Source organism: Aquila chrysaetos (assembly GCF_900496995.4).
Source record: "Aquila chrysaetos chrysaetos chromosome W unlocalized genomic scaffold, bAquChr1.4 W_unloc_1, whole genome shotgun sequence".
NCBI lineage: Eukaryota > Metazoa > Chordata > Aves > Accipitriformes > Accipitridae > Aquila > Aquila chrysaetos.
In genome coordinates, this window is record NW_024470321.1 from 2510570 (window position 1) to 2535041 (window position 24472).

The 24472-nt window shown below is 45.0% G+C and overlaps 1 protein-coding gene across 4 annotated transcripts in view; it reads left to right on the plus strand.

Moving 5' to 3' along the window:
* LOC121232868 (importin-11-like) overlaps positions 1-24472 on the plus strand; it is a 168165-nt gene that overhangs the window by 130970 nt on the left and 12723 nt on the right. For all 4 annotated transcript variants that reach the window (XM_041121351.1, XM_041121354.1, XM_041121353.1 and 1 more), the window contains one exon: positions 3408-3492. In XM_041121351.1, coding sequence (XP_040977285.1) covers positions 3408-3492 — 85 coding nt within the window. The remainder of the gene's footprint in view (positions 1-3407; positions 3493-24472) is intronic.

The window sequence follows — 24472 nt, forward strand, 5'->3', positions numbered from 1 at the left end:
TTTGACAGTAGTAGTACTGTTATATATGTAGTCTTTTGATTGGAAAAATCTGTAGGTGGTTGAGACATGCTCATAAGAGTTCTGTTTTCACAATAGTGGATGTTTTAGGAAGATAGGAAATTCTTGGTCTTAAGAAAAATAATTGTAATGGGGAAGGGAGGGCTTAAAATGACAATCAATATAACTTTTTATATTGTTCATTGTTATCTACTAAATGAGGTCTTAAAATGTTCATATGCTTAGCTTTGCTTTTTGCTCACTTGACTATTTTATATCTAAAATTGCAATTCAACAGGCTTATAAGTTGATAGGTGGTAGCTCAGAGTTTCTTTGATTATGTCATCTGGAGTTTAACTAAGATCTTTTCCTAAATGCCTCAGCTTCATTGAGTGTACCTAGTGTACAGTACTTCACGGCCTGGAGAACTTGGAAACCTATTCCACAAGAACAATTCTCCTCCTTCAGTTGTTCCACTTAACACACCTGCTTCTACAGGGCATACCTCAAAAGGCTGTTTCCAGAGCCAGGAGCAAGGGTTCATTTATGGCAGGAAGGGGTGGTGGGTATCAGGGTGCTCAGAGTGCACTGCCACCCAGAACCACACTCATTTGTCTCCTACTGACTCCCAGGTTATTGGTGGTATTGCATCAAAGCTGGAGAAGTAAAAAAACACTGAATAATAAGTATTTTTTTTGACAGAGACCTTAATGTTGTTTTTTCTTTGTAATGATTACATAGTTTTAGAATGACAGAGAGCTGTAAGGCAGAAAAAACAGGTGCTTGGCAGGATGTCCCTACAGACATAATATATTCTAATAACAGTATTTACTGGGTTCTAAGAATCAAACACTTTCTAACTTTCAGATAATTACCTGGTGATGGAACAGACTGTATCTGGACTAATTAATTAATTGTTTAAGGGGATGTTTGCTGGCACTGAAGCCAGTTGGCACAGAACAGTCTGCATGCAAGCTATTAAGTTTTCCTCCTCCTAAACAGGTGGTCTGCACACAAGTGTGTGCTGAGAATGGTCCACACTAATGCTAAACCTGAACTATGCCCAAGAATTGCTTGAAAAAGTACATATTTTTTTTTCCTAACTATTTATCAGTATAGAAGATTTAACTCAAAAGTCTGGAAATGTGCTTTGGCACTGTGTTTTATTTACTATTGGAAACAACATTATAGATTCTCTTCTATTTCTAAACATGTTGCTTTGCCAGCACTTGTTGAAAAGAGTTCTCACAGAGAAATAAATAAAACTTTGTCCTAGTTCATTTCATATTTTAAGCATGAAGGCTTGTAGAACTTGTCACTGTACTTTTCCAAATTCTGGACATTGTTTTTACTTTATAAAATATAGGCACACTGAACCAAGGACATATTTCTATTGATGGGATACTGAATGGGCTGTTCAAAAGATTCTGATATTTGTGTTATACATTCCAACATCATCTGAAAGTAAATAGAGAGCACTCATCTGGAGTCATGTGTGCTATTCTGGCTCTCCAGGTTGAAGAAGAATGAATTTAAGCCTGAACTGGTTCAGAAAAAAATTGTGTACTCCACTGATTATCATAATATCTAATTACCTTAGTGCAGAGACTAAAACAACATGCATGTTTAGCGTAGGAAAAGCAAGACTGAAGCAATATAGAACTGCAGCCTATAAAGGATGAAGAGGGGGTAAACATATACAAGGAAAACTGTACAAATTAAATGACAGCGTTGGCTTAAGTGTAAGCTGACCATGAATACATTTAAACTGGAAATCTGAAGAAACTGTTGTAGTTAGAGCAATGAGATTCTAGAAGAACCTTTCCAAATACAAATGCAGAGATAAAGGTCTCACCAGTTCTTAGATGGAATTTTGATCAGGTTATGAAAATGATTACACAGTGCCCTGGCTTACAATACAAAGGGATTACACTCAGCAGCCAGGTTTCCTAGCATTTATGTTTTGCATTGTAATGATAATTACAAGAAAGCTTTACAGACCTCAGATTTTCTGGAAAGAGGAGCATTCCATTGCTCTAGCCTTGTCTTACCAATATTTACATATTTCCCAATTTTATCATCTTGCTTCTCTTTTTTTTTTTTTTTTTTATTTTTTTATTCCCTCTTCCTTTAGTTTTTTGAATTACTCTTTGTGGTACTTAAAATTTATTGAGGTCTGAAAAATTATTTTCATTTTGTACGTTTTGGCAATTGACATACTTTTGTCTCCTTTTTCTTTAAACTGAGTTGCAGGAAATCATGCCATTTATGAGGAGACATAAGATTTGCTGTAGTGTTTTAAAATAACTAATCCCTTTGTTGGAAATAGCTTCTGTATTAACACTTGACTCTTCTGCCATGCTGTTTAGCAAGTGTTTCATACAGCTCTAAACACCTGTTAATAGAGAACTGAATATATGAAGAGGGTAAATCTGAACATTTTCACATAAAAATCACAACTTTTATAGTAACAGATATTCTTTAAAGCAAGTTATTCAACTTCACTAGCAGGTAAAATGTTCCTGTAGCTGAATGCAGCAATTAAAAATGCACACTAGTATAGAGCTGAAAATGAGCGATAATGTGCATCTGTCCTGGTGCTTTGTAATATGTGGATTGTGTCCTTCCTGCCATAAAACATACCTAATGCACAGTGGCAAGTTGCTGTCACCTGAGTGATTTTACATCCTTTTGTGTTTTAAAGCAGATTTTCTAGGAAAAATTTGCTGAAGTGATAGAATATTTGTGCATTCTTCCAATGTAGAGAATGCAAGGTGAATGGAAAGCATGTTTGCTATAGGATAGATTTCACCAATGTCTTCATAAAGTCCATTCAAACTATTTCAAGAGACAGAAAAAAGTCTGGCATTTAAACTACTTTTTTTCATAGTTTCTCTTTTTATACTTACCACAAAAATAATAATTAAAATCTTACTCTTACTTGTGCGTATTGTTACCTATCAGTTGGGGGTGGAGCAAAACAAAAAAATAAATTTAAAAGCCTTTTTTTATCTGCCTAGAAAAAAACCCTTTCAATAAATGACTGCAGAAGCTAACTCATTTCTGTCCACCTAAACATTTAGTGTTCAGTGTCTTGCAGATTTTAGTGTCTAGAACCAATAGCAGTGACCATATGAGTGTTCAGATCCTCTTGTTAAAGATCTCATGGAAAAAACATGAATGTAATGAGAAATTTTTGCTAGTTTTGCATATGTGCCACTTTGATTTTCATATCGATAGGATAGGGTGCTTCTTTAGATTCACTGTCCTCAGGAAAAAAAAATTACTTGCTAACAGAGATTGCCTGATTTTCATCAAACTCCCTCATATCTGTCCTGTGCTTTTAAAAGTGCTTTGAAATAATTTTTAATAATAGTGTATGTTAAAACTATTCTTATTCCCATTCTTAGCTGTATGTTGATGTCTCATTTTGAAGAGCCTAAAGTAACAGAAGATGAGGAACCTCCCACAGAACAAGACAAAAGGAAAAAAATGGTAAGTTTTAGATCTGTTATTCAATTATAGAACCGATTATGTGAATCACTTGTGTCAGACTAAATTCTTTCCCTTGGAATTTGGTTCATCTATTGTTCTTGGAAAATTTATCTATTGAATCAAAAAAGATCAAAATGCTTTGATGACAATCTTTGCAGCCACAACGCTTATGCTTCTGCATTCCTTTTGAGTCTTGGAAAATGTTGCCAAAATAAACATCATCTGTTCACAAAATCTGGACATTATAATACTAAGACACTATAAAAAGAGTTTATTGAAAAATGCAGGGAGCTAAAGCTTACCAAAATGTCATGGCAGGCCAAATTTCTCATATTTAAAACAATCTTTATTATATTGAATTATGTGTTTTACCTGAACAGCTATTGATCTATATGCTTGCATAGAACCTTTTTCTAATGTAAAGAACTCTTAATAAGGAGCATTGATTTAGATTAAGATATCTGGATTAGATACCATGCTGTCATGGTTTAACGCCAGCCAGCAACTAAGCACCACGCAGCCACTCACTCACTTTCCCCCCCACCCAGTGGGATGGGGGAGAGAATCAGAAGGAAAAAGGTCAAACTCGTGGGTTGAGATAAGAACAGTTTAATAGGACAGAAAGGAAGAAACTAATAATGACAATAATAACAATAATAAAATGACAATAATAATAAAAGGATTGGAATATATATACAAAACAAGTGATGCACAATGCAATTACTCACCACCCGTTGACCGGTGCCCGGTTAGTTCCCAAGCAGCTATCCCCCCCCCCAGGCCAGCTCCCCCCAGTAGGGCATGATGTCACATGGTATGGAATACCCCTTTGGCCACTTTGGGTCAGCTGTCCTGGCTGTGTCCCCTCCCAACTTCTTGTGCCATTCCAGCCTTCTTGCTGGCTGGACATCAGAAGCTGAAAAATCCTTGACTGAGTCTAAACACTACTTAGCAACAACTGAAAACATCAGTGTGTTATCAACATTCTTCTCATACTGAACCCAAAACATAACACTATACCACCTACTAGGAAGACAATTAACTCTATCCCAGCTGAAAGCAGGACACATGCAATTGTGCTATTTTTGTCTGACCTAATCTGTGAATGTTTCATAATTTAACTTATTTTTGTAAGATGTGATGGGTTGACCCTGGCTGGTTGCCAGGTGCCCACCAAAGCCGTTCTATCACTCCCCCTCCTCAGCTGGACAGGGGAGAGAAAATATAACAAAGAGCTTGTGGGTTGAGATAAGGACAGGAGAGAGATCACTCACCACTTACCGTCACGGGCAAAACAGACTCGAACTTGGGGAAAATTAACTCACTTTATTACAAATCAACCAGAGTAGGCTAATGAGAAAGAAAACCGAATCTCAGAACACCTTCCCTCCACCCCTCCCTTCTTCCCGGGCACAACTTCACTCCCGGCTTCTCTACCAACCCCCCCAGCGGCACAGGGGGACGGGGATGGGGTTTACGGTCAGTTCATCACACGTTGTTTTCTGCCGCTTCATCCTCCTCAGGGGGAGGACTCATCACACTCTTCCCTGCTCCAGCGTGGGGTCCCACCCACGGGAGACAGTCCTCCACGAACTTCTCCAACGTGGGCCCTTCCCACGGGCTGCAGTTCTTCACGAACTGCTCCAGCATGGGTCCTTTCCACGGTGTGCAGTCCTTCAGGAGCACACTGCTCCAGCGTGGGTCCCCCACGGGGTCACAAGTCCTGCCAGAAAACCTGCTCCAGCGCAGGGTTCCCACGGGGTCACAGCCTCCTTCGGGAACCCACCTGCTCTGGCATGGGGTCCTCCACGGGCTACAGGTGGATATCTGCTCCACTGTGGACCTCCATGGACTGCAGGGGGACAGCTTGCCTCACCATGGTCTTCACCACGGGCTGCAGGGGAATCTCTGCTCCGGCGCCTGGAGCATCTCCTCCCCCTCCTTCTTCACTGACCTTGGTGTCCGCAGGGTTGTTTCTCTTACATGTTCTCACTCCTCTCTCCAGCTGCCGAATCTGCCTGTCCCAACTTTTTCCTTCTTAAAAATGTTATCACAGAGGCGTTACCACTATCACTGATTGGCTCGGCCTTGGCCGGCGGCGGGTCCGTCTTAGAGCCGGCTGGTATTGGCTCTCTCTCGAACACAGGGGAAGCTTCCAGCAACTTCTTACAGAAGCCACCCCTGTAAACCCCCCCGCTACCAAAACCTTGCCACACAAAACCAATACATAAGACTTCAGGGAAACGGGTTCCTCGCACAGAAAACTGCAGTGTAGAAATGCTGTAGAATAAAATAGTCTCTGAACTGCTTGGCATTGAGTAAATGCGAAACACGTAATTGGATGATTGAGTAGATGTGTGTAGCCTTGTCACGCGCATTTACTTTAACTGACCTTCATGTGTCCAAAAGAATAGTTGTGGACACTCCTTTAGTACTTTATTTCTTCTTGTAGGAGGGGAAGAGAGTTTGGATGACTTTTGATAGTTTGTTTTAATTTGGGGTTGTTTTTTTTTTAAGCCACTGGGTGCTGTTGGTTTGTTATTAGGCTTTTCTTTTAAATACCAATCAAGATATGGTTCCTTTAAAAAAAAAAAGTGACAAAGCATGCACACACAATTCATGTGACATTTAGAAGAACTGCAGTAGCAGATACCTCTGGTGAAATAAAAGTAGAAACAAACATTTGAGGCGAGAAGAGGAAGATCCAGAACCACCTAAGGGGAATCTGCAATTGATTTAAGAAAGTTTCTAGTATCCTGTCCCATTTCATTCCTGCAAGAGGTTTCTACCTTCTTACACATTCAAATGCTGAATCAGCAGCCTGTATGGCAGGGCTCAGATTTTAAACCTCATTAAAAAAATAATGACAAGGTAAATTATATTATCTCTTTCAAAATAATAATGCTTTGCAACTTTTAAGGCCATCGATATGAGAAAAAAAGATAAACTGGCATGGTCCATGCTAAGTATAACTTCCTGATGTTTGCACAGGGTCTAGATATTTTTCTTTGATATATCCCTTCATCCTGTCATTCCTACCTCTCTTTATTATTATGCATAGCTCATAATTACTAAAGAGAGTTTTAGCTAGAACAGTGCTTTATAAGCTTATGATAATGTTATGTAATCTACATTTCCTTTTACTGCTATATTTTATTCTCATTGCAAATATATTGAGGAAAATGTGAATAGATGGAGAGTGATTCATGACTTTGCATTGCACATAGTATACAGACATAAGGTGACTTAATTTTCATGTGCCCTTAATATATATGTTTTTAAGAACTCCAGTATCATTGTTGAAAAAGGGAGTTAAGCTTTTTCAGCTCTTTATTTGAAACTGTGGAGAGGAAAACCAAAGTATTTTCCAATAAAAATCTATCATTTAAACTTGAATTGTCAGTGCTAGCACATGCTTTAGATGATGCTTATGTGTAAATATAGAAGGCTTGGGAGCTTTTTTTATTTTACCCTAGTATGGAAAGAAACTAGATGAATCATGACTTTATATCTCCAGGAAAATAAATAGATGAGTTACAATGTAATAAGCCAAATGATCAAGTTTTATGTGACAATGTGGTTTACTAAAAGCAATACTTTTACTGAATTGTTTGGGATATAACTTCTCCCTATACACTTAATCTGCAAATTAGCCACAGATCTAATCCAAGCCCCACTGGAATCTATTAAAAAGCTTTGATATTAGGAGACTTTTGTATTGTCTGGCTCCATTTTATAATCTTAGATCACTGTTAAAACTAAAGTATACATTCCCTCTTTAAATGATTTTTCCAGTCTTTCTGAGAGCATCACAGTCACTAGATACTAACTGTCATGGTAAATATGTATAATTTTGTGCATTCTTGCTCCCCCTTTAATATCAAAGTATCCATACTTTAACTGAAGAGAATATCTCAAGTTCTGGAAATCTTTTCAACAATTTAATTCAGATATCACCAACACACTTTTTTTTGAGTTTTATTAGACTTTTATTGCCTGTTCTTGCATTCTAATGCCATTCCACTGGCTTGTATTATTGCTTGTCATAATTAGATCACTGGTTTAGTATGGAATAATATATATATTATATAATTGTATATCGGAAACAGTGTGATTTTTGACAGTAGTGTTGTCTAAAGATGTTGAGGAAAGAGATCCACCTAACAAATACTGATTTCAAATAACTGAATGCAAAATGCCATTGATGCTGGCAAGTGGAGTTTGGAGGGATGGGAAATGGTTGTTCTCTAAAACCTCTGTATAGCTTTTCTCCTTCAAACTGCTGATTACCACCAGTGAGGTGGAAGATTTGTTTCTTCAGTCTAGCCCCAACCTGTGTCCAGGTTCAAGATCAATTTGTAAAGTAACTAGATTCAAAAGCTAGTCGAATCAAGTTTTCACTGAGTAGCTTAAAGCACATTTCAGTAACAGCAAGCTTCTGTTTTCTCTGTGTAGCAGTGCTACATATCAAGGTGCCGCGATTAGATCACTGGTCGGCCTGGACCAGGGAAGAGACAGATAACACACATGGTGTGAGTGCCAACTCCGTCCTTTATTGCGCAGTTAATTCCTTTTATACTAACAACGGTAGGTGGGATTACTGATATGTCATAGGGAGGCGACGACTAGCCTTCTACCTTTCCGTGACATCGCGAGATCTTCCGAACGGTGTTCCCTACATCTCCCCCTCCTCATGTCCAACTAGCTCCCATTGGTTACACACACTATTCATGCACTGTCCACGCGTCCAGTTGCACTCAATGATTGGCTGCATCAACACTGCACACGCGCATAAACATAAAATATAATTGGTCATACTAACTAAACATACGAGACTTATCTCAGTCTAATTGGTCAAGATAAACTGCCAAATTGAGGTTGTTTGTGCCAAGTTCTCTTTATCGTGGAATATGCACCTGTGTTTTTCTAATTGGTATCTTTCTTATTTTTGTCTTCTTGTTTATTCTGTTCAAGGCCTTCTAAAGGCGTCTGGAATGCTCTTGTGACCGTTAGCTAAATATGTTCCCACAACAATTCCCCCTCCCTTTTTCTATTAGAAGAGTATTAGCAGATCTAGTCACCACCATCCGCGAACTCAGCCCAGCAATCGGTAGGTGCCAGCTTTACGTGGGCGTCCCCACAGAGGCAACGATGGCCTTGCTGTACACCAGCCCGATGCTCTTCGGAAAATCCCGGTATTTGTACATTTGCAGAGGAACAGATTTCAGCACACGTGGCCAGCGGGTGCTAAAATTCGCCTCAGTTGAAACATAGGGAGCCTATGGCACATGCGGTCGCTGGCCAGGCGCACTGCACGAGTCATAGCCATCCTGTCTATTGGTTCACGGGCTTAGTGATGTGGTTGTAGTGCACAGAGAATCTTGACCTGTTATGTTGGTGTGGTGGGTTGACCCTGGCTGGGTGCCAAGTGTCCACCAAAGCCGCTCTATCACTCCCCCTTCTTAGCTGGACAGGGGGGAGAAAATATAACAAAAGGCTCGTGGGTCAAGATAAGGACAGTTTAATAAAATGAAAGCAAAGGTCGCGCGTGAAAGCAAAGAAAAACAAATGATATTATTCTCTACTTCCCATCAGCAGGCGATGTCTGGCCACTTCCTGGGAAGCAGGGCTTCAGTACGCGTGGTGGTTGCTCCGGAAGACAAAAAATGCCTTCCCTTCCGCCTCCCTTTACTTAGCTTTTATATCTGGGCTGACGTCATATGGTATGGAATATCTGTTTGGTTAGTTTAGGTCAGCTGTCCTGGTTATGTCCCCTCCCAAGATCTTGCCCTGCCCCAGCCTGCCATTGAGGGAGGGGGCAAAAATGTTGGGGAGACAGCCTTGATGCTGTGCCAGCGCTGCTCAGCAGTAGCCAAAACACTGGTGTGTTATCAACACCTCTCTAGCTACTAATGCAGAGCACAGTTCTATGAGGGCTGCTATGGGGACTATTAACTCCATCTCAGCCAGACCCAATACAATCTCCACCCCTTATTCCATACCATTTGCGTCATGCTCAGGTCCCACATAATTTAATACACATATCTTCTAACCATGCCATTGTATTTAATTCTCATTACTGAAATCCCTTCTTACCAACACTTACAACTGTAACTACATACTTAAACCACTTTTATACCCAACATACAGATTTATACATTCTTATTAATTACTATCCCCTGTCCTTTAAGAGATAGATCTTCCACTCCTCCAGATGTTCACACACAGGTTATGACTTGGGCCCCATCCATCAAGATGAGTGGTCAGGGCAGGAGAAGCAGTATGTTCGATCGTTGGGCACCAACACCGGCTTGGTTTGGGTCACCGATGCACTTGTCTGGTTCCTTGCGAAGTTCACTCCTTTGCAGTTCAGGTCATTCCTGCTACATTACTTCCTACAACATACAACTCACATCACAGATTATTTTTCCCTCAAGGTTAAATGTCCTTGAGGCACACATTGGGTCTCCCCATCCTTCCGCATTACCCACCAAGTACACCCAGGTCCCTGAGCAAAGACGATCCCACGAATGGGTTTGCCTTTTCCCATGGGAGGAGAAATCCACACCGCCTTCCCCAGCCACTTCCCCATGTGCACTACGGGGACCTTATCTCCTCCCACAGTATGTAGGGGTTTTGTTTGGGCAGGACCAGGACGGTTAGCAGATCCTCTGGTGTTAACTAGCCAAGTGGCTTCTGCTAAATTTGTATCCCAATGCTTCCATGTCCCATTGCCTAGCGCTCTCAACATAGTCTTCAACAGTCCATTATATCTCTCAATTTTTCCAGATGCTTGCGGGTGATAGGGTATGTGGTACACCCACTCAATGCCATGTTTCTTTGCCCAGGAGCTTATGAGGTTATTTCGGAAATGAGTCCCATTGTCTGATTCAATTCTTTCTGGGGTACCATGTCGCCATAAAATTTGCCTTTCGAGGCCTAAGATGGTGTTTCGGGCAGTGGCATGGTTTACAGGGTACGTTTCTAGCCAACCAGTAGTTGCTTCCACCATCGTGAGTATGTAGCGCTTGCCTTGGCGTGTTCGTGGCAGTGGTCCAATGTAGTCAATTTGCCAGGCCTCGCCATATCGAAAACCCAGCCAGCCCTCTGTTCCAGGGAGACTTTACTCTGGTGGCTCGTTTGATTGCAGCACATGTTTCACATTCATGAGTGACCTGTGTGATGGCTTCCATGGTCAGGTCCACCCCTCGATCACGAGCCCACCTATAGGTTGCATCTCTCCCTAGATGTCCCGATGTTTTGTGGGCCCATCGAGCTACAAATAGCTCACCCTTACGCTCCCAGTCCAGGTCCACCTGAGCTACTTCTATTTTGGCAGCCTTGTCTACCTGTTCATTATTTCGATGTTCTTCAGTGGCACGGCTTTTGGGCATGTGAGCATCTACATGACGTACCTTTAAAGTCATGTGTTCTACACGGGCAGCAATGTCCTGCCACAATGCTGCTGCCCAGATGGGTTTACCCCTGCGTTGCCAATTGGTCTTCTTCCATTGCTGTAGCCACCCCCATAGGGCATTAGCCACCATCCAAGAGTCGGTATAGAGGTAGAGTACCGGCCACTTTTCTCGTTCAGCAATGTCTAGGGCTAGTTGGATGGCTTTCACTTCTGCAAACTGACTTGACTCGCCTTCTCCTTCAGTGGCCTCAACGACTTGTCGTGTGGGACTCCACACAGCAGCTTTCCACTTCCGATGGTTCCCTACCACACGACAGGATCCATCAGTAAACAAAGCATAACGCCTTTCATCTTCTGATAACTCATTATATGGTGGTGCCTCTTGGGCACGAGGTACCTCCTCAGGCGTTGCTCCAAAATCTCTGCCTTCTGGCCAGTCCATGATCTCTTCCAGAATTCCTGGGCGGTTAGATTTTCCCAGTCGAGCCCGTTGCGTAATCAATGCTATCCACTTACTCCATGTAGCGCTGGTTGCATGGTGTGCAGAGGGGATGTTTCCTTTGAACATCCAGTGTAGCACAGGCAATCGTGGTGCCAAGAGGAGATACGCTTCTGTACCAACAACTTCGGAAGCGACCTACAAGATATATGAACACAATTAATTAAACACAGTAAAAGCAACATTATACCTAATAAAATACACAAGAATAAAAGAAACCCCGATTTTTAACAAAGATACAAACCAACTCCTAAGTCCCCATCCCGCAGCTAAATGCTCCAAGCCAAAATGACATTTTTCTTAATTGCTATAAAGGTCTTGCAGCGCCTTATTGTCTCTGAAGTTCTGTTGTCTTATTCATTAAGTGGTGTAGTGTCAGAAATTCGCAGCAGATACCCAAGGCGTCATAAGCCAGGAAAGGATAACAGTAATCTGTAAAGAAAAAACACTAAAAACACTATGAGGTTAGGACAGGACGAACCATGCGACTAGGGACCCATTTCAGTAGCCCTTCAGGTATCTGTACACAGGCGTACCCCCGCCTGAGGCAACGCAGCTCAAACAGTCCGTCCCATTGGCGTGTCTGGGGATCACGCACACGGACCAACGGGTAGGGGCCTTTCTCTTCCGTAGCCGTAAAATGTCGTTGCGCCGTCATCTGGTCCAGGTCCCCCCGAATTGTCTGATTTAATGAAGTTAACGCAGTTAACAGGAGACGCTGTGCACGGAGAACAGGTGAATTATCCCGTAAGCAGGAGGGCTCCGCCTGGTCCCCCTCCCTAAGACGATCTAGCAGGGCGTTCTACAGTGGCCTGCCTGGTGCTGTTTAAGGAATGCCATGTACAAGGGCTATACCCCAGATTGCACAAAATCGTTTCACCTTTTCCGCAGTATAAGCTGTACCATTATTCGTCTTGATCTGTCGTGGAATCCCCAGTTGGGCTATGCAAGCACGCCAGTGTTGTACAACCGCCAAGCTATTCTGCTTCCTGTGCGCTGTAGCGAGAATATATTCACTATAGGTGTCTACGGTAACATGCAAATACTGTAGTGGCTTAAAGGGAGCGTACTCCGGTCCACTCATGTTGACTGCGGGCTACTTATGCTAACTCTAAATAATCAGGCTCAAAGAAATGTTCCCCCATTTTCTATGAAATCTCCCACAATTTGACTTTTTCTTTTTTTTTTTTTTTTCCGTGCAAGATTCCCTTTATTTCACAAAAGAATCCAACTTATATATGTTTCAACAAAGATCCAGAAAGTACCAACGACTCACAGCCAATACTACTAGCACAGGAGGGCATATCTGACCCAGCTGGGATGTTTGCCAGTCCTCAGAACAGTTAAAGATAAAAACACTCCATAGACATACTCGTGACTGTCTTCAGCCACATCTTCCCAGGCCTACACAAGGCCATCCTCCAACCTGACCTTGTAAAACTAGTTCTTCAAGGCTTGGCAAACATGCAGCACAACACGTTCTAATGGTCACTCTTGAAAACAAATGCCAGGTGTTCCGAGCTGCTCCCACATCTCCCCCTTTTTTGTTTAGGAACATCAGATTCACGAGGAAGGCAGCGAGGACTCTAGCTTCGAACTGACGCAATCCTCGTACTGCTGCTCAGGTGATTCTGATTGCTGCAAACACACAAATGATTAATAATTCTCCAATAGCAATATAAATTCAGATATACAAATTTAAACCTTCAAATCATGTTTTTGGATTTAAGCATTCAACAGTATTAGACAATTCTTTGAAAAACACCTTATTCTGCTAATTTTGTATATTTCCCATTTGATCTTGTAATATCTGTGCAAGGTCTTAGGTCTCTCCTGCAATATTAGTAGCAAATGCACCTTGCAAATGTGCCTTCACCTAATTCCAATCACATACACTTTCATTCCCTTGTAAAGGAGTTACACAGAGTCCTTGTTTTTGAAATTCCCAATTGCAATGTAATTTCATTCTATTTTATAATGCATTTTGTCTATGTGATGGGTTGATCCTGGCTGGACACCAGTTACCTACCATAGCTATCCTATCACTCTCTCCTCCACAGCTGGACAGGGGAACGGGAAATGAGGTTTTGCGGTTAGTTCATCACACATTATCTCTGTCACTTCATCCTCCTCAGTGGCAGCACTCATCACACTCTTCCCCTGTTCCAGCGTGGGATCTCTCCCACGGGAGACAGTCCTCCATGAAGATCTTCAGCATGGGTCCCCTCCCCAGCATGCAGTCCTTCAGGAGCACACTGCTCCAGTGTGGACCTCCATAGACCGCAGGGGAACGACCCGTCTCACCATGGTCTTCACCACGGGCTGCAGGGGAATCTCTGCTCTGGCGCCTGGAGCATCTCCTCCCCCTCCTTCTTCACTGACCTTGGTGTCTGCAGGGTTATTTGTCTTAGATGTTCTCACTCTTCAGCTGCCATGTCTGTGTGTTCTGCAACCGCATCTCTCTTCCCCCTCTCCAGCTGTTTGTTTTCATTAATTTAATTTTTTTTTTCTGTCTCTTCCTCTCTCTCTCTCTTTTTTTTTTTCCCATTTATTTTTATGCAAGCCAAGTTACATGAAATGCTTTTGCAATCATACGTTCAACTATTTTATGATACGTAGTACAATCATTACAACTGCTAATATTACAATTAAAATAACTAAGCCATGCATAAGCAAATCTTTTAATCATCCCGTAATTCCCAAACTTGTTAGCCATCCAGTTAAACCTGTGTCAGTTATCGTGAGCCTTTTACTGTGAATCATATTAATATCGGGTGTTAGTAACGTAAGTTGTCCGAGGCTACATGGCCTCCTGTTAAGTTTCGATGGAATTCCTCTCCCACGCTCTATTCCCACAAATTAAAAACATCCGCGTAGGTAAAGCAGCTGGAATAGAAAAAAGAGTGTGATATTCTGGAATAGATATAGTTACACCAAGCTGTAGCATTTCTATATACAGGCAAAATAGCATTTACATTCTGACCCTTTCGAGTGGTGTTATAGATGTAATTAAACATCACACAGGGATTCATGATGACTGATCCTAAGAACTCTAACTCTTGAGGTTCTTGCATTTCTTGAGGCAGGTGTGCATACAACAGGAAAAGTAAACATGGTATCTCCTTGCTGTAGAGCTTTTCTCGACAGCATTGCATCAAGCTATGTGTATTTTTTCCCAAATCATTAAGTGAATCGTCATGGATTAGACAGAGGCACAGAGTTAGAGGGATTAGCAGGAGAAGGAGATACAGGTAGTGTAGTAAAGTTAGGTTCTGTTTTAAGTTCAGCAAACCCTGGAGAGGGAGTACCAGGCGATTGGGGTGGGGGGGTGGGGGACGGCGGCGGCACGGCAGCGGTCCCGGCCGCGCAGAGGCCGTGGGAGGCAGCGGCGGGACGGCCGCGGCAGGCAGCGGTGGAGGTAATGAGGGATATAAATCCGGCTCTTTTTCAGAGTCCACCCTGCCTGATACAAAAGAATTATTATCGGAATCAGAATCCTGCTCATTAGCGGCCTCCTTACAAACTGCCTCCTCAAAAGCAGTATCAGGCTGTACCCGCCTGCAAAACTTGTTGCAAGGCCGCCACTATCGGACGCGCTTCCCGGTGTTGCTCTCTCTCCAGTACCTGGCGTATCACGTTACCTAGGGACGAACCCGCTGGCAAATGAGAGACAAGCGCTGCGCTCTGTGGGTTAGCTTGAGCCCTAGCACATTCAAGCACAATCGCCCCTTTAGCCACCTCCGGGAGGTTTGCCGCCTGCACAGCAAGCTGAAGCCGATCTAAAAAGGCAGTAAACCTCTCGGCAATCCCCTGCGGAACTTTCACGCAAGGGGGGTCCGCTCTATCCATGGCCGCGACACACCCAAGTGCGGCCAAGGCAGTTGTTGCAAGTGCCGTAAAGTCACGCCCGCGTATGCCCTGTGCCTGTGCCTGAAGCGTTGCAAACCGTCCCTCCCCATGAGCTGCCGAACCACCCGCCGCAACTCCTCTCATGGATACTGGGGGGGGGGGGGGGGGGGCGCATCAGGTCCCGCTGGTGCCGCCTCTGCAGAAAAAACCTCCGTCTCCGCCGCACCCTCCGTGCCCATGTCCGCGATCAAAGACGGCCCACTCTGCGAGCCCCGCTCCACGGCCGCCCGCTCCGTCTGAGTCCGACCCGCTGTCCCCGAGGGCGCTGTCCCCGAGGGCACTGTCCCCGCTGTCCCCGAGGGCGCTGTCCCCGCTGCTCCCGAGGGCACTGTCCCCGCTGCTCCCGAGGCGGCGCTGCACCCGCAGACACAGCAGCTCGCGCCGCCAACCAGCACGCCTCAGCCTCCCGTCCCGCCGCGACCACCTGCTCCACCTTCCCCCAACTCTGCGATCGTTCAGCAGCTCCGCGCTCGGATCGGAGCAAGGACTCCCGAATCTCTCCCCAATTTGGGGGGCTCAAAACTTATCTAGGAAACTCAATGTCCCCCCGGCGCAGCATCCATTGGATGCATTCTCCCGTGGGGCCCCTCCTAATCGAACCGCGGGCACCCACCTCATAAGCTCACACCTTTAATACCTTAATCGCTTGCGCAAGCCTCATCGTCGCCTGTGCGGCCGATCACGTCGGGGTCACCACTATGTAGCAGTGCTACATATCAAGGTGCCGCGATTAGATCACTGGTCGGCCCGGACCAGGGAAGAGACAGATAACACACATGGTGTGAGTGCCAACTCCGTCCTTTATTGCGCAGTTAATTCCTTTTATACTAACAACGGTAGGTGGGATTACTGATATGTCATAGGGAGGCGACGACTAGCCTTCTACCTTTCCGTGACATCGCGAGATCTTCCGAACGGTGTTCCCTACACTCTGTTTAGCTGTTTTGGCTAAGAAGCTGTTGGAATTTTCTAGTTTGCTTAGTTTTGGTGGTTTGTTTTGTTTGGCTTGGTGTTTTTGGTGGTTTGTTTTGTCTTGTGGTTTTTTAACTGGAAAATGTGTGTTTTGCTCTTCTCAGAATCAGGAGCGTTTCAATCAAAAAAAACTGGCCACAAAGCTAGGAACTCAGCATACATACTGTTGTGGTTTAAGCCCAGCCAGCAACAAAGCACCATGAGGCCGCTTGCTCACTCCTCCCCCTCGGTGGGATGAGGAGGAGAAAATATAAAGAAAAGCTCATGGGTTGTGACAAGGACAGGGAGGGATCACTCACCACTTATGGTCACAGGCTGTCCTGGTTTTAGCTGGGATAGAGTTAATTGTCTTCCTAGTAGCTGGTACAGTGCTATGTTTTTGAGTTCAGTATGAGAAGAATGTTGATAACACTGATGTTTTCAGTTGTTGCCAAGTAATGTTTAGTCTAAAGTCAAGGATTTTTCAGCTTCTCATGCCCAGCCAGTGAGAAGGCTGGAGGGGCACAAGAAGTTGGGAGGGGACACAGCCAGGGCAGCTGACCCAAAGTGGCCAACGGGGTATTCCATACCATGTGACGTCACATCTAGTATATGAACTGGAGGGAGTGGGGGGAATCGCTGCTTGGGGACTAACTGGGCATCGGTTGGTAGGTGTTGAGCAATTGCATTGTGCATCACTTGTATATTCCAATCCTTTTATTATTATTATTATTATTGTCATATTATTACTGTTATCATTATCAGTTTCTTCTTTTCTGTTCTATTAAACCGTTCTTATCTCAACCCACGATTTTTGCTTTTTTCTTTTTCCCTGATTTTCTCCCCCATCCCACTGGGTGGGCGGAAGTGAGTGAGCAGCTGTGTGGTGCTTAGTTGCTGGCTGGGGTTAAACCACAACATGGGCAAAAGACAGGCTCAACTTGGGGAAAAAACAAAATCAATTTAATTTACTACCGATCAAATCAAAAAAAGGATATTAGGAAGTAAAACCAAACCTTAGAACACCTTCCCCCCACCCCTCCCTCCTTCCCTGGCTCAACTCCACTCTTGGTTTTCTCTACCTCCTCCCCCCGAGCGGCACAGGGGGACAGGGAATGGGGGTTGCGTTCAGTTTGTCACACATTCTCTGCCCCTCCTTCCACCTCAGGGGAAGGACTCCTCACTCTTCCCCTGCTCCAGCATGGGGTCCCTCCCACAGGAGACAGTCCTCCACAAACTTCTCCAAGGTGAGTCCTTCCTACTGGCTACAGTTCTTCACGAACTGCTCCAGCGTAGGTCCCTTCCACAGGGTACAGTCCTTCAGGCACAGGCTGCTCCAGTGTGGGCTTTCCCATGGAGTCACGGCCATCTTCGGGAGCATCTGACTGCTCTGGCATGGGGTCCTCCACGGGCTGCAGGTGGGCATCTGCTCCACCACTCACCTCCATGGGCTGCAGGGGGACAGCCTGCCATCTCACCACAGGCTGCAGGGGTGTCACCTCCTCTGGTGCACCTCCCCCTCCTTCTTCACTGACCTTGGTATCGGCATAGGTGTTTCTCTCACATTCTCCTTCCCTCCTCTGCTGCAGGTTCCCATTCTTAAATATGTTATCGCAGAGGCGCTACCACTGTCACTGATTGGATCAGCCTTGGCCAGAGGCAGGTCCGACTTGGAGCCAGGGAAGCTTCTCGCAGCTTCTCACAGGAGCCACCCTTGTAGCCCCTCCCCTGCTACCAAAACCCCACGACACAAACCCAAAACACATGCTTACATTCAAAACGATGGTCCCTGACCACCCAGTGTTTACAGACCATGTAGCCAGTGTTAATACTGATATGGTTGTATACTGTGCTGGAACAATGTTAGATGCTCAGCACTTAGTAAGCTGTAGACTGAATTTTTCAAGAGGATGATTTTTTCCTCCAAAAAGCAAATAGAATAGTCTCAAAACATCTTAAGGGTCTTCTCTTAAACCAGACACTATTTTAATTTTGTCATAATGAAAATACAGTGAATAAAGATCAGTGCTTACTGTTCTTCCAAACTGATGATTTTGCTTGCTTATTCAGCTAAGACTGTAGCTGATTGTCTAATATTGTCAACAAACTAATTATACCAAGCTATTTCATTCTTTTGTTAGTTCTGAATACATGTTCCAAAAACATAGAGTGAAAGGAAAGCAAATTTATTTTTGTTGCAGGAAACTTTTTAATTTACTCGAAATATTTTTGACATGACTATCTGAATGAAATCAAATTAGTTGCGTGATCAATGCTATCCACTTACTCCATGTAGTGCTGGTTGCATGATGTGTAGAGGGGATGTTTCCTTTGAACATCCAGTGTAGCACGGGCAATCGTGGTGCCAAGAGGAGATATGCTTCTGTACCAACAACTTCTGAAGCAGCTCAAACCCCCTCATATGCTGCTAGTATCTCTTTTTCAGTCGGGGTGTAGTGGGCTTCTGATCCTAGATACCCCCGGTTCCAAAACCCTAATGGTCGACCTCGGGTTTCTCCTGGTGTTTTCTGCCAGAGGCACCAGTTGAGACCATGCTCCCCAGCTGCAGTGTAGAGTACATTTTGTACACCTGGTCCTGTCCGGACAGGCCCAAGAGCTACTGCACGAGCTATTTCCTGTCTGATATGCTCAAAGGCTTGTTGTTGCTCAGGGCCCCATTCAAAATAGTTCTTTTTCCGGGTTACTCGATAGAGAGGGCTCACAAGCTGACTATAACCTGGAATATGCATTCTCCAGAACCCCACAAGGCCTAGGAAAGCTTGTGTTTCCTTCTTGTTAGCTGGTGGAGACATAGTTGCTATCTTCTTAACCACATCCATAGGCACATGACGGCGTCCATCCTGCCATTTTATTCCCAAGAACTGAATCTCCTGTGCAGGTCCCTTGACCTTGCTTTTCTTTATGGTGAAACCAGCTTTCAGAAGAATCTGAATTATTCTTTTTCCCTTCTCAAACACTTCTTCTGCCTCGTTTCCCCACACGATGATGTCATCGATGTATTGTAGATGTTCAGGGGCATCGCCTTGTTCCAGTGCAGTTTGGATTAGTCTGTGACAAATGGTAGGGCTGTGCTTCCACCCCTGGGGCAGTCGATTCCAGGTGTATTGGACACCTCTCCACGTGAAAGCAAACTGTGCCCTGCACTCTGCTGCCAAAGGAATGGAGAAAAATGCATTGGCAATATCAATTGTAGCATACCACGTGGCTGCCTTTGATGCCAGTTCATATTGGAGCTCTAACATGTCTGGTACAGCAGCACTCAGTGGCAGTGTCACTTCATTCAGGCCGCGATAATCTACTGTTAACCTCCACCCTCCATCAGACTTTTGCACTGGCCATATAGGACTATTAAAAGGTGAATGAGTCTTGCTGATGACTCCTTGTCTCTCTAGTTGATGAATCAGCTCATGGATGGGAGCCAGGGAGTCTTGGTTTGTCCGATATTGCTGGCGGTGCACCGTCCTGGTAGCGATTGGCACCTGCTGTTCTTCAACTCGCAGCAATCCCACAATGAAGGGATCTTCCGAGAGGCCAGGCAGGGTAGATAGCTGTTTGATCTTCTCTGTGTTTACAGTGGCTACACCAAAAGCCCATCGGTACCCCTTTGGGTCCTTGAAGTACCCTCTCTTGAGGTAGTCTATGCCAAGGATACAAGGGGCCTCTGGGCCGGTCACAATGGGGTGCTTTTCCCACTTGTCCCCTGTTAAGCTCACCTCAGCCTCCAATACAGTCAATTCTTGGCATCCCCCTGTCACTCCAGAGATCCAGATGGGTTCTGTGCCCCTGTACCCTGATGGCACCAGCGTACACTGTGCACCAGTGTCTACCAAAGCCTTATACTTCTGTGGGTCTGATGTGCCAGGCCATCGAATCCACACAGTCCAGTATATCCGGTCATCCCTTTCCTCCTCCTGGCCGAAGGCAGGGACCCTCTATTGCTGTTCCTCATCAGAGTATTCGCTGTCTGACCCCTGCGGTGCCAGACCAGAAGACCCTTCACCAGAATCAAGGGAGGTGGTTTCAGTTCTTCTATGCCTGGAGGATCGCTGATTGCTTTCTTGGGCCTCTACAGCAACGACACTGACAGCCTTCTTCTTGGGTGACCCCTTCTTAACAGCTGTCTTCCCTCTCAGTTCACGTACGCGGGCTTCCAGCTTAAAGGTGGGTTCACCATCCCACTTCCTCATGTCCTCCCCTTGGTCACGCAGGAAGAACCAGAGTGCACCACGCGGCATACGCCTTGGGCTCCCTTTCCCTCTGACCGGGGCAGGAGAGGACAGATTTCTTGGAGTGTCCCTAACAGCCAAGGCACTGTCCTGTAGGGGTGAGGAGACACAGAGATTTTCTTCAAAGTTTTGGAGCCAAGACGACACTTTCTCCACAGTTGGTGTTTCCATATCTGGGCAATACATTGCTGCCAAGCTGTTAGAATACGATGCTGGGGCACCTTGAATCACCTTTCTCCACATGGCCCGTGTGCACAGGACATCCTCTGGATCTTTGGAGACCTCCTCATCATCTAGATCACTGTAGATGACTTCCACCACTGCTAACTCTCTCAGGTACTGGATCCCTTCATCTGCGGTAGTCCACTTTTCTGAGGAGTTCACAAGATCTTCCTTGAATGGATATCTTGCCCTCACACTTGAGAGGAGCCGTCTCCAGAGACTGCAAATTGCTGCCTCTTTTCCAATTCCTCTTTCAATTCCCCAGTTTCTAGCAAGGGATCCCAGCTGTTGGGCTTCCTTGCCTTCCAGTTGCTGACTGTCGGCCCCGTTATCCCAGCATCGGAGCGGCCAGGCAGCAATCCGCTCACCTGGCTAGTGGCTGTAGTCTTTCCGCATGTCCCAAAGTTCTGAGGACGTCAGGGACCGGGTAGTTTCCACTTCCTGTTTAAGTTCTCTCACTCCTTCCTCCAATTTCTTTGTCAAAGGACCGCCTTCTAGATCAAACCTTTCCTCTTCTTCTTCCCTTACTAATCGAGGATGTGGACCCATTGATCTCCTTGTCCACTGTTTCTTTTTCACTATTGGGGCAATTACTGTGGTGGTTGTTGTTGTTTGGGTCCCTATCTCGAGCATGGTGTCCTCAGATGCAGTCTGGGTCCCTGCCTCAACCGTGGTCCTCTGAGAGTGTTGAACTATGGCTCGGTAGGCATAGGCCAGGCCCCAGTACAGTGCGAGAAGCTACTGGTTTTCATTGGGATAGGCAAGGCACCCTTCTATCAAGTGGCGCGTCAGTTTGCCAGGGTTGCTTGCCTGTTCGGGTGTAAAGTCCCAGATTATGGGAGGTGATAACCGTCCTAGGAATCTGCCCAAATCCTTCCATATACCCTGCCACCCAGGGACCGGTCGCTTGAGGGCACATTTCAGTATTGCCTCACCCGAAACTTGTCTTCTCTTATACCAGGACGAGACCAGATTCCACAACACCCATAATATACCACCAGTATTAATTATTAGTATTGAACAGCTCACATAAGGGTGAACAAGGACCTCGGGAGCCTGCATAATAAAACCATTCACATCAATGCCTGGTAGGGAGAGGGAGATGTATTCCCTCATCCTCTCCACAAGATAGCTCCCACAATACAGCAAAGCCATCAGTGCCAGGGCAAAGCACATAGACATTATTTGCATTACCATGTTCCCAAACTCAGCAAAATAGAGATAAGCAAGCAGCCAACAAGCCCCGTGACCTGCACAGGAGCTTGCCACTTAATAACTAGCTATAGCACGCTTAATGCAAAACTGCCATTGTCGAGACCCATGTTGGGCGCCAAAAAGGACTGTGGTGGGTTGACCCTGGCTGGATGCCAGGTGCCCACCAAAGCCACTCTATCACTCCCCCTCCTCAGCTGGACAGGGGAGAGAAAATATAACAAAGGGCTCGTGGGTCAAGATAAGGACAGTTTAATAAAGTGAAAGCAAAGGTCGTGCGCGACAGCAAAGAAAAGCAAATGATGTTATTCTCTACTTCCCATCAGCAGGCGATGTCTGGCCACTTCCTGGGAAGCAGGGCTTCAGTACACATAGTGGTTGCTCCAGAAGACAAAAATGTCCCCCTTCCATCTCCCTTTATTTAGCTTTTATATCTGAGCTGATGTCATATGGTATGGAATATCTGTTTGGTTAGTTTAGGTCAGCTGTCCTGGTTATGTCCCCTCCCAAGATCTTGCCCTGCCCCAGCCTGCTGTTGAAGGGGGCAAAAATGTTGGAGAGACAGCCTTGATGCTGTGCCAGCGCTGCTCAGCAGTAGCCAAAACACTGGTGTGTTATCAACACCTTTCTAGCTACTGATGCAGAGCACAGCACTACGAGGGCTGCTATGGGGAGAATTAACTCCATCTCAGCCAGACCCAATACACACACACAAACAGGCAAAATAGTTCCAAACCAAACTGCAAATGCACATGCACATGCACAGATACAACCCCCCCACAGACAGAGGTTAATCTATGATTAAAATTTCCCTCTCGTGAGTTTCACGATTTACTCACTTTTATGTGCTGGCATTCATCAACGGACGGTCAGTAAACCTCACGAAATCTGGCCTTTAAGTCCTCGCAAAATCATTGATGGATGGTCTTTCAATCCTCATGAAATCTACCCTGAGAGGCGTCCCAGCTCAGGGGCTAATACTGGGTCACACAGCCCGCTGTGGTCCTAGGGAGCTCCAAGGATCTCTCCTTGGATTGCTCTTTGTAGGGTCTGGAGATGATTGGCTTTGGTCGTTATTTTACATTCTGGCCACAATTCATGCTGAGTCATTTTGATAGACAATTCAGGCAGCAGATGGCCCAAGTGTGGCGGGGGGGGGGGGTGCCTGGCACCCATAAGTCTCTGCACTTGTAATCAAGATAACAGCACAATGGGAGGTTTTCCCAAAGCATGCATAGCTTATCCTGAGATATGAGTTGCCGGGGGGGGGGGGGGGGGGGGGGGGGCAGGGGGAGGGCGTGGGGCTGTACCACCACCACAACACTACATATAAAGTTGACTAGCTTCACTGAAGTTTTATGAAAAAGAAAATGTGGCATTAGAATGCTGCTGAAATCAGTGTAATTATGTATCAATGTTGTAGTGCCTGTTCCTATAAATCTCTGCATTGTGCAAATCTAGCAGCTAAGTTAGGAATAAAAAAGATTAACTTTGAATTCTGTAATATATTAAGTTTTGTCATCTTCGTCACTTTGGTTATTTTTTCAGGATTACTTTTCAGTAGTATTGCAGAGATGATTCAGAGGATTATTTTGAAACCCATCATCACCTGCCATGAGGCAGGTGCTTGTCGTGGTTTAACCCCAGCCAGCAACCAAGCACCACGCAGCTGCTCACTCACTCCCCCCCACCCAGTGGGATGGGGGAGAAAATCGGGAAAAAGAAGCAAAAATCGTGGGTTGAGATAAGAACGGTTTAATAGAATATATATGTATACACACACAGAGATATCATTCCTTTAGTTTATGGGTTATGTTCATTAAATGTTCCTTGAGTTCATTTAGTTCCCGACTCTGGGCTCCATCTGTCATACCAGTCTTTCTGGGTAGGAGGGATGGTGCAAAGTCCTCTCAGTCAGCAGAGCATGATTGGGCTTCAGTGCAGTGTGACGAGCAGGTAACATTGGACGCAACAGGAGGATGGTGTGCACCGTTGGATTGTTGCATGCTGGAGTCAGTTCTGGTTCCATCACTACTGCGCTTCGCTCAGTTTTATCACAGTTCTTTCTTGCTTGATCTAAGTGATTCTTACTGTAGTACTATGGATATAGCATATAACAATTATAGTAATGATAACATACAGTAGCAGGGTTATATAGCAACTAATATCATACAGTTTAATTGTGGCTATTCTCACCTAAAATTAAATCCCCTTGAGGCACACATCGGACTTCCCCATCTTTTCGCATCACCCACCAAGTGCACCCAGGCCCTTGAGCAAAAGCAATCCCACGAATGGGTTTACCTCTGCCTGAGGCAGGAGTAACCCAGACTGTCTTCCCTAACATATTTTTTATGTGCACTACAGGGACTTTATCCCCTTCTACAGTATGTAAAAGTTCAGAATGGGCAGGTCCACCCCGATTGGCAGATCCTCTGGTGTTGACTAACCAGGTGGCTTTTGCTAAATGTGTATCCCAATGTTTGAAGATTCCACCCCCCATTGCTCTCAATGTAGTCTTTA